Source organism: Octopus bimaculoides, chromosome 5 (assembly GCF_046866305.1).
Source record: "Octopus bimaculoides isolate indiv1 chromosome 5, ASM4686630v1, whole genome shotgun sequence".
NCBI lineage: Eukaryota > Metazoa > Mollusca > Cephalopoda > Octopoda > Octopodidae > Octopus > Octopus bimaculoides.
The window spans coordinates 106,363,013-106,375,981 of NC_142932.1; the positions used below are offsets into that span (position 1 = coordinate 106,363,013).

A 12,969-nucleotide genomic window follows, 5' to 3' on the forward strand; every position below is an offset into this window, starting at 1 on the left:
ATATAAGATATTTCTCTCCCCCCTGGTGTCTCAACTTGCTTTTGAAACGGTTAACTTCGACGACATTTTCATCCTAAAATAGTAGAGAAATCGGAAAACTTAAACCGAATAAATCGTTGTAGGGAATTAGTAATAATGATACACCCCCTCCCATGTGACCAGTGGAATGAATGAATCACTATAAGTAAGGTGACGTCGGCCAGTATCGGGAGAGTACGTGTTAGACTGTGTTGAGAGTCGTATCTGGACTGATCTAGTAATTAAACTACGATTCCAAGTGGGCGTTAGAACGATCCAACCCTTTGAAGATAATAGCACTGTACGATTGTGGGTCATACAGTGCCAGATAGGAAGGAACATTCCATCGACGACTTCGGATTTATAACAATATCTGTCAGAGCGACGACCGTCGTACAAAGACAGATACAAAAATGGCAAAAGACGGCTTTATAATATAAATAAATCTATATTGAAATTTTAATTAGAAATTATTTCACTTTTGTCTTATTTACCATTTTCATTTTCATTTTTGCTTGTTTCTTGTTTTTTTCACAGTTTGTCGTTAGTGAGGATGGTGTTTGTGGATTAAACTACGAGCACTCACCTTCTGAAGGAATTGCTGTTGTGCAGTTAGTGGAACATACACTAAAATATATGTAAGTATCATTTCTTTTATCAATTTTGTGTATGAGTATATAATCATACCGTGACTAACGAGTCATTGGCATATAAACACATTAGCAGACAAATAACTAAAGAATCCAAGAAATACTGTATTGTGTCCATGATCATGTGGTTTAATTCATATGATTTACTCACGCTAGCTGTTAAGAGGTATCATGAGTAGGTAATATTTTTCGTTTTAATCAACAAGTGTATTGATTAAACTAACGAGTATTAATTAGATAGCAGTGAAATGTTCAGCTCAAATTTAATCTTCGTTAAAACGGAAACAGGGACTCCACCATGTTGAATTACTCTAGATACGCTGCATGATGTCGATGTCTAATTGTGTGTCAAAGATACAGTAGGTTCTAGAATTGACCATTGAGTGCCACACCTTTACTACTAATGCCAAGCTAGTTTTGCTTGTTATTACTTTGATACCAAGGTCCATCCATACATTATTGTTAAGCGAAACGTTTGTTATGTTTCGTAAATGTTCATGCGATACCTCGAGCTATTCACTTGTCATTGATACGGACGGCCCTCCCATGGATGATTTTCAAACTGGTGTAGTTCTGCCTGTGTCAGATACACAAAGAGACTATAGAAACTGGGATCAAAAATGGGAAGTGTTGAGTGATGGTTGCGTGCAAATGTCGGAATGAGCTCAGGAAAACATCCGTTGTGAACTTTAGCTGAAACGAAATAAAAGGCTGCGTTACGTCAAACTCTTGCCTCGAGCCATATCTAGACAAGCTGAACACATTCAGCCCTGCCACTTTCATATGCTGATTCCGCTGTCTAGCTTTCTTGCATTCGCTTTCAAATTAATATAGTTGTCTTTGTATTTCTCTCTTTATCTCACTGGGTTATTTTCTTTAGTTTCTTCTCTTTATTTTCTCTTTCTCTTCTGTTTTCTCTTTCTTCTAAATGATTGGCTGTGTATTTGTCATTAAGTGTTGTCGTACATTCTTATATCTCATGTAATATTCCATCTTTAAATGATACTATTTCAAGCATTTCTTTCTCTTCTTTCACTTATCTTTCTCTTCTCGTTTTTCTCTTATTCTATCTTTCTTTATCTCTGGGACATGTCTACGCGTGTGAGTGTGTTCAACTTCCTATTACAAATCTAAACAGCATATGTCTCTGATACTTCACATTCGGTAAATAAATCTAAAATTAAGATTGTGCGATCGAAATTGGCCGTCAGCGAAACAATTCCGGACTTTTATTTTTGTTTGCTTTTTTTGTTGTTGTATATGTATAGTTGTTTGTTTTGGGGGTTTTTATTTTTTTCTACATTCAGGTCTGTTTATAAGTTCTCAGAGGTCATAAGGTCACTCGAACTGCTAAAACATTCTTGGCAACTTGACAAAACAAAACAAAATATTACAAAAAGACGTGCAGTTTTCATAAATACGATCTCATACTCGATTTATGCGACGTATGATGCCTTAAAGCAGGTCAACGCTTATCAGATATAATTAAACGCTTTCCAACCGTGCCTATCTCGTCTTTATATCAAAGACTACAATGTTCCTTTTTAAATGGTGTTATGAGATTCCAAGAAAATTTGGTAGCTATTTTTAGCGAGGAGAACGACAACACAGAGAAGTCTTCGTTGGAGCGTGTGGGAGAGTGTTGGGCCCGTAAGACATTCGGTTCACAGAAATTATATGAAGTTTTCGCTATTTTCCCAAAGAGGGCCACATGAAATGTGATATGGTTCCAGCTGAATATGGAAAGCAGGTTACGGATGGCCAGTTAACTACATTCGTAGTGCTCGTCGTGAATATATATATTAATATTCATTTTTTCTGACGGGGAGGGGGTGTATAAGTTGAAAGGAAATCCGATGTTGCGACATTTATACCTTTTCTAAAGGCAACTATGTGTAGATGCGTGGCTTAGTGGTTAGTGTATTCAGTTCACAGACGTGAGTTCGATTCCCAGCGGCGCATTGTGTATTTGAACAAGACACTTTATTTCACGTTGCTCAACTGACAAAAATGAGTAGTACTTGTATTTCAAAGGGCCAGCCTTGTCACATTCTATGCCATGCTGAATCTCCCTGAGAACTACGTTAAGGGTATGTATCTGTGGAGTGTTCGGCACGTTAATTTCACGAGTGGGCTGCTCCGTTGATCGGATTAACTGGAACACTCGTCAAAACCGACGGAGAGTCAGTAAAGGCAACTGTGAAAAATGTGCCACTTGGATAGGATACCATTCCATCACAGATAGCTTTTCCCATAGGTTAAAAGTTAAAACTTATCGAAAGAAACGTTAAGCGTTTGATATTGCTTAGTATTATAATAAACTATACACTGCATAATCCATTTACATTTGAGAATAAGGTCGAGGAGAGAAGACAAAGCAGGAGACAAAATACGAACCACGAACCATTTGATTTGTTGCCCAATGTCCAATCCACTCAACCACCCGACTCGCATATAAACATGATATATCCATACAATAATGATTTTTTTCGGGTTCATTCCCACTGCGTGGCACCTTGGGCAAGTGTCTTCTACTATAGCCTCGTGCCAACCAGAATAAGACCGATAGAATAAGTACTAGGCTTCCAAAGAATAAGTCCTGGAGTCGATTTGCTCAACTCAAGGTGGTGCTCCAGCATGCCCGCAGTCAAATGACTGAAACAAGTAAAAGAGTAAAAGAAAAGAGTATATATATATATATATATATATATATATATATATATATATATATATATATATATATAATCATTATTGTATGGTTATATCAAGTTGTTTACGTATTTTATCTTGAGGTCCGCTTGATGCTTTCTTGAAATGGGTTTATTTAAGCAAACATTTCTAAAAATTTTATCAAAAATTAAAGATTGTAATGAAAAGTTAAAAAGAAAGATACTAATGTTTTAGCAACGATAATATTTCATGTTGAATCAACGATCATTCATTCATTATTGTAATAATAGCATGAGAAAGCAAAATGCTTTCAATTCTGTCAGTATACAAACGGCCCTCAAAAACCTTTCTGCGATTAAAGTGGCCCGCAATGTAATTTGAGTTGGCCAGGCCAGGCCTGGACTAAACCCTTCGTGGCTGTGCCCCTGCATGGCCACAATCCAATAACAGACACAAATAGAAGATAAAGGTTAAGCTTTTTATAAAATGGAATTGCAGTTATGGGGTTATCTTTTCTTTTCTTTTCAAAAATCCATCGTGTATCACATAAAAGCCCACAGTGCATCACTATTGACATGCATATCATATCATAGGTTTAGCCTCACTGTTACAGCCATCACAACCTTGGAATACCTATATAATCTTGTTATAGTTGACATAATCTTGATCACAGGACTGGAAGCTAACTAATCACTTGCTGATTTTCGTTGATGTCTTACCTCATTAACCAAAGACATTCACATCATTGTCTTTAGACATCTGTCTTTAAAACAAAGTATACAGAGTAAGGTATACTATTCAGTGTGTCCTTCCTTTAAGAAAGGCAGTATGGTGTGATTTGAGAGCAACTTGGTTACTATTTCTAAAACTCTAGCGATTGCACAGAGTTTCTCTCAGCTGCTACTATAACCACAAGACTTATTTTCCATTTATTTATATTTGCTGGTCTCTTGTTAAAAAAGAATTCTGTAAATTTGAATATGTCTGAACGATGAATATGAGATGTTTACGCAACAAGTCACTTTATAACTGAAATATGAATGAATATCCCTTTCTCTTAGATATTGATAATTTTCTTGAGTCAAATCAATACTTGTGTGTGTGTGTGTGTGTGTGTGTGTGTGTGTGTGTGTGTGTGTGTGTGTGTGTGTGTGTGTGTGTGTGTGTGTATGTTTTCGATTTTATGTTTTAGTTTCTCATTGTGTTTAACGTTGTTTTGATGTCTTGTACCCATATTTGCATGTGTGTATACGTATAGATGTAGGTATGTACATATATGTATGGATATATGCATATATATATATATATATATATATATATATATATATATACATACATACATACATACATACATACATACATACATACATACATACATACATATATATATATATATATATATATATATATATATATATATATATATATATATATATATATATATATATATTGTGGAGGTGCTTGGTTTAGTAGTAAAGGTGTGGCACTCAAAATTGTGATCTCGTGATTTCTATTCCAAGATCGGGCGTTACGTTGTGTTCTTCAACAAAATACTTCTTTTCACTCTGCAATCATGTCGTCCTCTAAAATGTGGCAGGTAGTGCACCTGTACAGGTAATGTCGATTTGATGGAGGGAGTGAGATTATGTGAACACAAACATTTGATCACAATAAACAAATTACATGTGCGGTTGTTCAGCAAGAAATTGCAGAACTCTCTTAGGTTGTCTAACGACGGAAGAGTCCATGATATATATATATATATATATATATATATATATATATATATATATATATATATATATATATATATACACGCACACACACATACACACACACACTCTCTCTCTCTCTCTCACACACACACACACAATATTCTGTATTATATTCTATAATCTTTTAACACCTGGTTTGGGGTTCTTTTATTTCATCATCTGCTTGTATCAAATTCTTTAAAACGTAAATGTTTATCTCATATTTGCTAATTTAGACGAGTAACTCTATAACTTTGTTTTAATCTCTACAGGGAGGAACTTCGAGCTATGAGATTACATCGTATGCAGTCCATTTGTGACCTGCCATATCCTCGAAAACTGAAATGGAAACTAACCGAAGTTTTAAACAAGGATATTGCAGATGCCAGTAAAGCCATTGATAAGTGAGTAACATCTATGTATACAATACCGTACACTATAAAACGGGTTGTTTTCTTTTTCTCCACAAAAATAAGAGCTTTGCAAATTTTTCACAGCTTGTATAAAGAAATTAAAAGGTGTCATACAACTGTCTAAAGAAATATGAAAAACTGTATAAATCGAAGAAAAAACCTGGTGTCTGGCTATTTAGAACGGCGATTATTAATACACTTACAAGAAAATCTTTGTTGAGACATACATACAAATATATTTCACATATATTGGGTTGGTGCATAATTATTGCGGCTTTTTTCAACAAATTTTATTCAACAAAAACAATAACAACGTGTAACAAAAACATCTTTAAATGATTATTCCAGAGCATATTCACCATCTACTTCAATTACTGCTTCCCATTTGCTTGGCAAACGGTCAGACCGTCATTTAAAGATGTTTTTGTTAAATATTATTATTGTTTTTGTTGAATAATAATTCCTGAAAAAGAGCCGCAATAATTATGCACCAACCTAATAGATACATACATATGCACAAACGTATATTATCATTATTGAGCGTGAGAGCAGCGCATGCCATCAAAGTGAGACTGGAGCACAAATATACGAAGCCCAATATACCCATCATGACTACCCGTCCGATAAGAGCACACTAGGCTCATACATCACAACCATATGTGCGCGATATATTGATCTCATATCAAGATAAATAGCGCATGACCTTGCAAGTGGGGCCCAGTTAGAATTTCCTTCGGGTCGAGTAGCCCATCCCGTTCAAAAGGTCCCTGAGTAAGGTTTGTTTTAAGGATGATGAACAAAATACCCACGCCTCCAGAGGTGAATTGTTCAAACCTCAAAGAACTCCTCTTAACACATGGCTATGATGCTCCCCCCCCCCCACTACTCCTGTTCGTGATCAGAGATGTACATATCGTCAGCCACTAAGGGACATGCTCAACTGGTTAAGGTCAAACAACTGACAAGCAGATCTGTGGTATTGAGCAGAATATTTGCAACCATCAGTCTACAATAGATATTTTTCTTCATTAATTTTGAGGATGGACGATATTAAAATTGCTATTTTGATTATTTTGCTGAGAAATTGCAACGTATCTAAAGTGAAGTAGCTAAAAGTGGAAAATTAAATTTGCTGAACCAAAATATTCTCAGCTCTCCCGCTCCGCTCCGCTCTACATTCTCTCTCTCTCTCTCTCTCTCTCTCTCTCTCTCTCTCTCTCTCTCTCTCTCTCTCTCTCTCTCTCTCTCTCTCTGACAAAATTTACTCACAGGGTGCTGGTCAGCCTGAAGCTAATGTAAAAGACACTTGGCCGAGGTACCTCATCTTGTAACCGAACTCAAACCCACGTAATTGTGAAGCGAACTGCCTAACTACAGTCATGTATGCATCTATGTAAAGTGAAAAGCGTATATAACGTTTCATATGGTCTTTGATGGCACGAGAGACAACTGATGACAAGAATAGGGTGCACAAATTGCGTACTCATTCTGCGTTATTGTCGTACAATATACGATTGATTAACAAGACTATATGCTTGCATATTATCTAAATTATTTATAGCACATGCTATTTTCCCCTAACTCTTGACTTAGAGCTACGCTTTGCTCATTCTTTCGCCAGATTGTTCGCTTAGACACCATTGTTTATATAATTTTTTCTTACTTTGTATACCGTCTTTGTTTTTTTGTTATTGTTTTTTAGCTGTATGTTGAGATTTGATACGAGAAAACCTTGTTCTGTCTCAATTGAATAAACTCTCTCACCATTTTGTTAATGACCCGAGGCTAGTCATTTTATGAGTAGCTATTTTTAATTTACTTCATTTCTATATTGTTTGTTAGTAGACAGAACTCAATGCAGAAGACGAATAATGAAACATTTCACTAGATTTCACTTGATTTCAGTACACTAACAGAAACATGTCAGTGTTTAGTGATTTTCGTTTGGTTTTTTTCTCAATGTAGTTTCCATATTCAGTTAAAATTATTGTTTTGTCTGTGTTGTTCTTTGTCTGCTGCTTTGTTCCTTCAGTGTTCGTATCGAAATACTTCCACGTTGGTATGTGGCTTGACAAGCGTCGAAGAGAAATTATAATGTCCTGCTAAACGCGTTAGAAATACGGTTTCGAGTCTCACTTCCTTTGCATAAATTCCTCTTTTACGTCGCTAAGCCCTTAGGAGTGAAATTCACTTACGTCAAAAATTATCATTATTGGAGAAGGCGAGTGTCATAATGTAGAAGGTAATCGATGGAAAAAGTAATTAATATGAAAATGAGGCTCACTTCCAATTTTCGATCACAGCTATTTCAAACATGTCCCTGATACTCTTCACAAAGGTATGAACATCTCAATTTCAGTTTCCTTATCATTCTAAAATGCCTTACACTTCACTTTTGTTTTGGATTGCGTTCCAAGCTGCCTTCAGTGATACAATGAGAGAATTATGTTAATCTGCTCTAGAAATCAGATATACATTTTAGAAAACATATATGTAATTTATATGATATTATTTCTCTGTCCGTTCATTGGTCTGTAAAAGTTGTAAAATTTAGAGTCATGAAAACATTTTTTATTGTGAATAAAATAATTCACTGAAATTTATCATTGACCACTTCTTTTATATATGAGGAAGTTTTGCTTTAGATTTCATTGAAATCTTAATTTGGTATTGTAGACAGAATTATTATAAAAATAAAACTATCTGATATCTATCATTTGTCACAAATATTACTAACATACACACGCACATTCACAAATGTGAGAGCTTAAATGTGCTTACAAGATCTTCTAGAAATAGTAACTATGTCTCCTTCAAATCAGCTAGAGAAATATCATAATGATGAAAACAAAGTTTTGGCGTAGGAGTGGCTGTGTGGTAAGTAGCTTGCTTACCAACCACATGGTTCTGGGTTCAGTCCCACTGCGTGGCATCTTGGGTGTCTTCTACTATAGCCTCGAGCCGATCAAAGCTTTGTGAGTGGATTTGGTAGACGGAAACTGAAAGAAGCCCGTCGTATATATGTATATATATATGTGCGTGTGAGTGTGTATGTTTGTGTGTCTGTGTTTGTCCCTCCAACATCGCTTGACAACCGATGCTGGTGTGTTTACGTTCCCGTAACTTAGCGGTTCGGCAAAAGAGACCGATAGAATAAGTACTAGGCTTACACAGAATAAGTCCTGGGGTCGATTTGCTCGACTAAAGGCGGTGCTCCAGCATGGCCGCAGTCAAATGACTGAAACAAGTAAAAGAGTAAAGAGTAATTGAAATTAATATGAATATTGAATAATGTAAATAACAAGTTTGCAGATTATGAAATAAAATATTTTTGAAATAAACATTTTTAGTTAAGCAATGTTAAAAGATTATTTACTAAGCCTTCGCTGGGAAAAACTACCTAAATTTCAATAATATACCCACTTAAAAAGCACTTGCTATAACATAATTTTTTTCTGAAAATGAAAACAGACTTTTCAAAGACTTTTATATTTAAATTTAACATTTTTTTTTAATATTAAAATGTAGCAATTTAAATGGACAAACAATTTAATTCTAAAATCTTATCACTTTCCCGTCAGTAACGAGCATTGAGCTAGTATATATTGTTTTAAGAATATGAAAATCGTTTACCGCATTGTAGGTGATCCATTTGTCTTTTGACTGTATGTTAGGTAATATAACATATTTAGACAGTTAATATTTTAGTTTGTTTTGGGGTTTTTTTTTTTGTTGCTTTCTTTTTCTTTATTGCTTTCAGTGACTTCATACCGAACCAAAGTGGGAAGATCCATATAGCTTCGTGACTAACTAGAAATAGCACAAAGTGTTTCAAATCGCATCCTATGGTCTTAGAAAATAAGAACACAGAAACATGTGGTCCTTTACATGCAGCATACCTAAAACAAACAAACGCGAATTAAAAAAAAAATAGAATGGTTACAATTGGAGCACCTTTGATCATAATTCTGCTCAGTCGCTCTGACTTGCAGCTAATCAGCAATTTTCCATGCGGCTGGTCCCTATTCTTTGTTGTATGTTCTAATGTACATGTTTAATCATGAATGACTATTCATTTCAGATTTACGAATCAGCTAATTGCTGACTCATACAGGCAGATTCTTCTTGGATAAAGCCAGTTGAAGATAGTTGATCTGGAACCCTTGAAAGTTACGCATGCGTTTCAGAGAAAACGTTGCTTAAATTTCGTAGCTTTTCTGAATAATCAGATAATTGTGAGTTTTGAAAACCAAATCATTGAAATATAATGACGTCATACAAATGTGGAAAGAAATAAGTTTGTGAAGTTGACACATGCATTCAGTTCCGCTGCACGTTCTTTCATGCAAAACTTCAAGATTCTATCATCTTTATATATACATACATACACACACACATATATATATACATATATATATACACACACATACATATATATATATATATATATATATATATATATATATATATATTCCTTTATTTGTTTCAGTTATTTGACCACGGCCATGCTGGAGCACCGCCTTTAGGCGAACAAATCGATTCCAGGACTTATACTTTGTAAGCCTAGTACTTATCCTATCGGTCCCTTTTGCCGAACCGCTAAATTACAGGGACATACATACATACATACATACATACATACATACATATATAGTTACATACTGACAGACACACAGGATGCTAGGGCTAAATTTGGCGACTTTTTATGTCTCCTTTTTTCAAGAATAGCTCTATGTATTGGTGAGTTGATAAAAAGTTCGCTGACATGGAAGACTGGAAGCTAACTAAATATTGGAAAAGAGTTATCTGTACCATGCTGATTCGCACCGGATATCGGAATGCCGACATCATGACTGCTGCTCAATGCTCTGTAAAGACTCTAAGATATGGCATAAGTAGCTGTAACAGAGACTATGAAGCTGTGGCCAGCAGAAAGGGACACTGCGGGCGTTTTGACAACGTTCGCACAGCTGAATTCATCCACACATCTTTGAACAGGGCCTTAGCCTAAAATCAGACGACTATGTACAGCAGCTGGAGACCGTGGTCAATACCTTGTTGGAGAGGGTTGCTGCTGGAAGGCCATATGTGTTGCAGCAGAATTTGGCTCTTTGACATATCTCCGAAAAGAATCAAAAGTGGTTGTGGAAGAAATTCTAAGATTTTACCAGCCCCGGTTTCTGGTCTCTTAATTCCCCAGATTGCAATCCCATGGATTACTATGTGTCATGTGCGGTTGAAGAAAACTTTAACAGCTCTGTCTGCAACTCTAAGCCCGATTTAGTGGCCAACATCAAGGGGGTTGTTTGAAGAGCTTACCGGAGATGTAGCGAGGAACGCATGCGTCAGGTTCCGTGCGGTGGAAGCTGAAGGGGGATAGTTTGAGTAAACTGTTAATACTTTGAGTACGCACATACATACATACTTACATAAATACATACATACATGCATACACATAATACAGACATACGTGTGTGCGAATGTGTATGTATGTATGTATATACCTCTACAGAAATACAATTGTACAGACAGACAGACAGACAGACAGACAGACAGACAGACAGACAGATAGATAGATAGATAGATAGACAGATAGATAGATAGATAGATAGATAGACAGACAGACAGACAGACAGACAGACAGACAGACAGACAGATAAATAGATAGATAGATAGATAGATAGATAGATAGATAGATAGATAGATAGATAGATAGATAGAATGGTATAACGTTCATGATGACATTCTAATGATAAAGGAAGTAGTCCAGATTTATGACAGCATTTCTCTACTTTGAGTAAGATTTCGTATATTCTGTTGCCTGTAGATTACTTCCATTAATCATCCTCACGTACACATCTGATATATATAAAAAAAAAAGGAAACTCTCTACGTTCAATTTTCACACTCCTATAAATTAGCAACCTTACACTTAACTAAGCTTTTAATAGTCTGATGAATAACATAAATAAATATTCTTCGTGGGCCGGGTAAGCAGCTTAATTTTATGTCAATTTCTGCAGCCATTACATTTCATTCATGTTCTAAATTATCTTTGGAATGTCATGAATGCCTCAACATCACAACTTGTAATCCCTTGTCACTATAGAGCAGGTATGATCAAGCTTTGTCGAGAAGCGGGCCACATGAGATATGGCTTATCATGAAGCAGGCCGTACTACTAAAAAAAAATGGATTTTTTTTTTAAGCGCGCCATTCGATAAGTTTCGCGGGTTATTGTTTGCTCGTGACAACTATAAAAGCACACGTAAAAATTTAAACTGGCACACGCTCTAACTACTACATATCAGGATAAAATTCGAACTCATTTTATCTATGTCTACAAGCTACTGTTCAGCACATATGTTGTTTATTACATTTGCCACAACACGAGTAGCGGGAATTCACAGTAATTCCAACAGTAGCATTCATATTGTGAAATTCTATCCGGTAATGGCTTTTCCTGTATTTATTTATTTACTTATATTTATTTCCATTCATTGTGTTAACGTGTGTCTGTTATCCACTCTTCATTTCCCCCACCCCCGTCTGCCACCGTTCTAATCCCGCTTTAATACAAATAGAGTGGTATTCATAGCCCGAGATAAGAAAAAAAAATTGCTCTTATTCGCTCGAAAGGACACGCAAATTTCAATCAGTTCTCTAAGAATTGAGTTTGATCGAGTTTTATTGCCAATTTTCTGACAATTTAGCAGAGCTGGACGGAAGCGTGGAGAAATTGAAATACTGTGATCAAAGGGGCGATTACTCTGTATTTCCGAACCGGAACACATTTATGTCACGACGTTTCTCTAACAAATGTTCGGATAAATTCCCGTATTATTTGATAAACATTCTTCATTGTCCTTCCATCTTTTATCAGCAGCCATTTCCAGTAGGAAGAAAGCAAAATTTGGTGTAAAATACTTTACATCTTTTCATTCCCTTCTTTTCTTTGTCTTTTATTTATTTGTTTGTTTGTTTTCTTCGTCTTTTTTCTCTCTTTCTTTATAACTGATTCGTCTTTTTATTTTTCGGCAACTACCATTTCTTCTCTCTATTTGCGGTTTTCATTAATTTAACCAATCGTAAATAATTCAACAAAGATTAAAGAAAAAAAAGAAAAAACGAATACGTTCTTTGTTGTTGTTGTTGTTGTTGTTGTTGCCGCTGCTGTTTTGTGTGTTTTTTTTTGTTATTGTTGTTGTTGTTTTTCATTTCATTTCATATCTTTCCTCTAAAATAAAAAAGTAAAATCTCTTGTTATTTTCAAACCACGCAGTGAATCATTTATAAAACCTTTTAAAAATCTGCTGAAAAAAATCTAATACAACAACAGCAACAACAAAGCAAGCAATTTCACTCTCCTAAATCTATTCATAGAAGCAACAACTCATCAACACCAACGACGAAGAACTCGTTGATGTTTATGATGATGCTTATGATAATGATATCTTAATGACA

The 12,969-nt window shown here is 35.4% G+C and overlaps 1 protein-coding gene across 8 annotated transcripts in view; it reads left to right on the forward strand.

Moving 5' to 3' along the window:
- The window catches only part of LOC106867711 (choline O-acetyltransferase), a 643,259-nt gene that overhangs the window by 603,362 nt on the left and 26,928 nt on the right, over nucleotides 1-12,969 (forward strand). For all 8 annotated transcript variants that reach the window (XM_089352873.1, XM_089352872.1, XM_089352870.1 and 5 more), the window contains 2 exons: nucleotides 556-656; nucleotides 5,365-5,496. In XM_089352873.1, coding sequence (XP_089208999.1) covers nucleotides 556-656; nucleotides 5,365-5,496 — 233 coding nt within the window. The remainder of the gene's footprint in view (nucleotides 1-555; nucleotides 657-5,364; nucleotides 5,497-12,969) is intronic.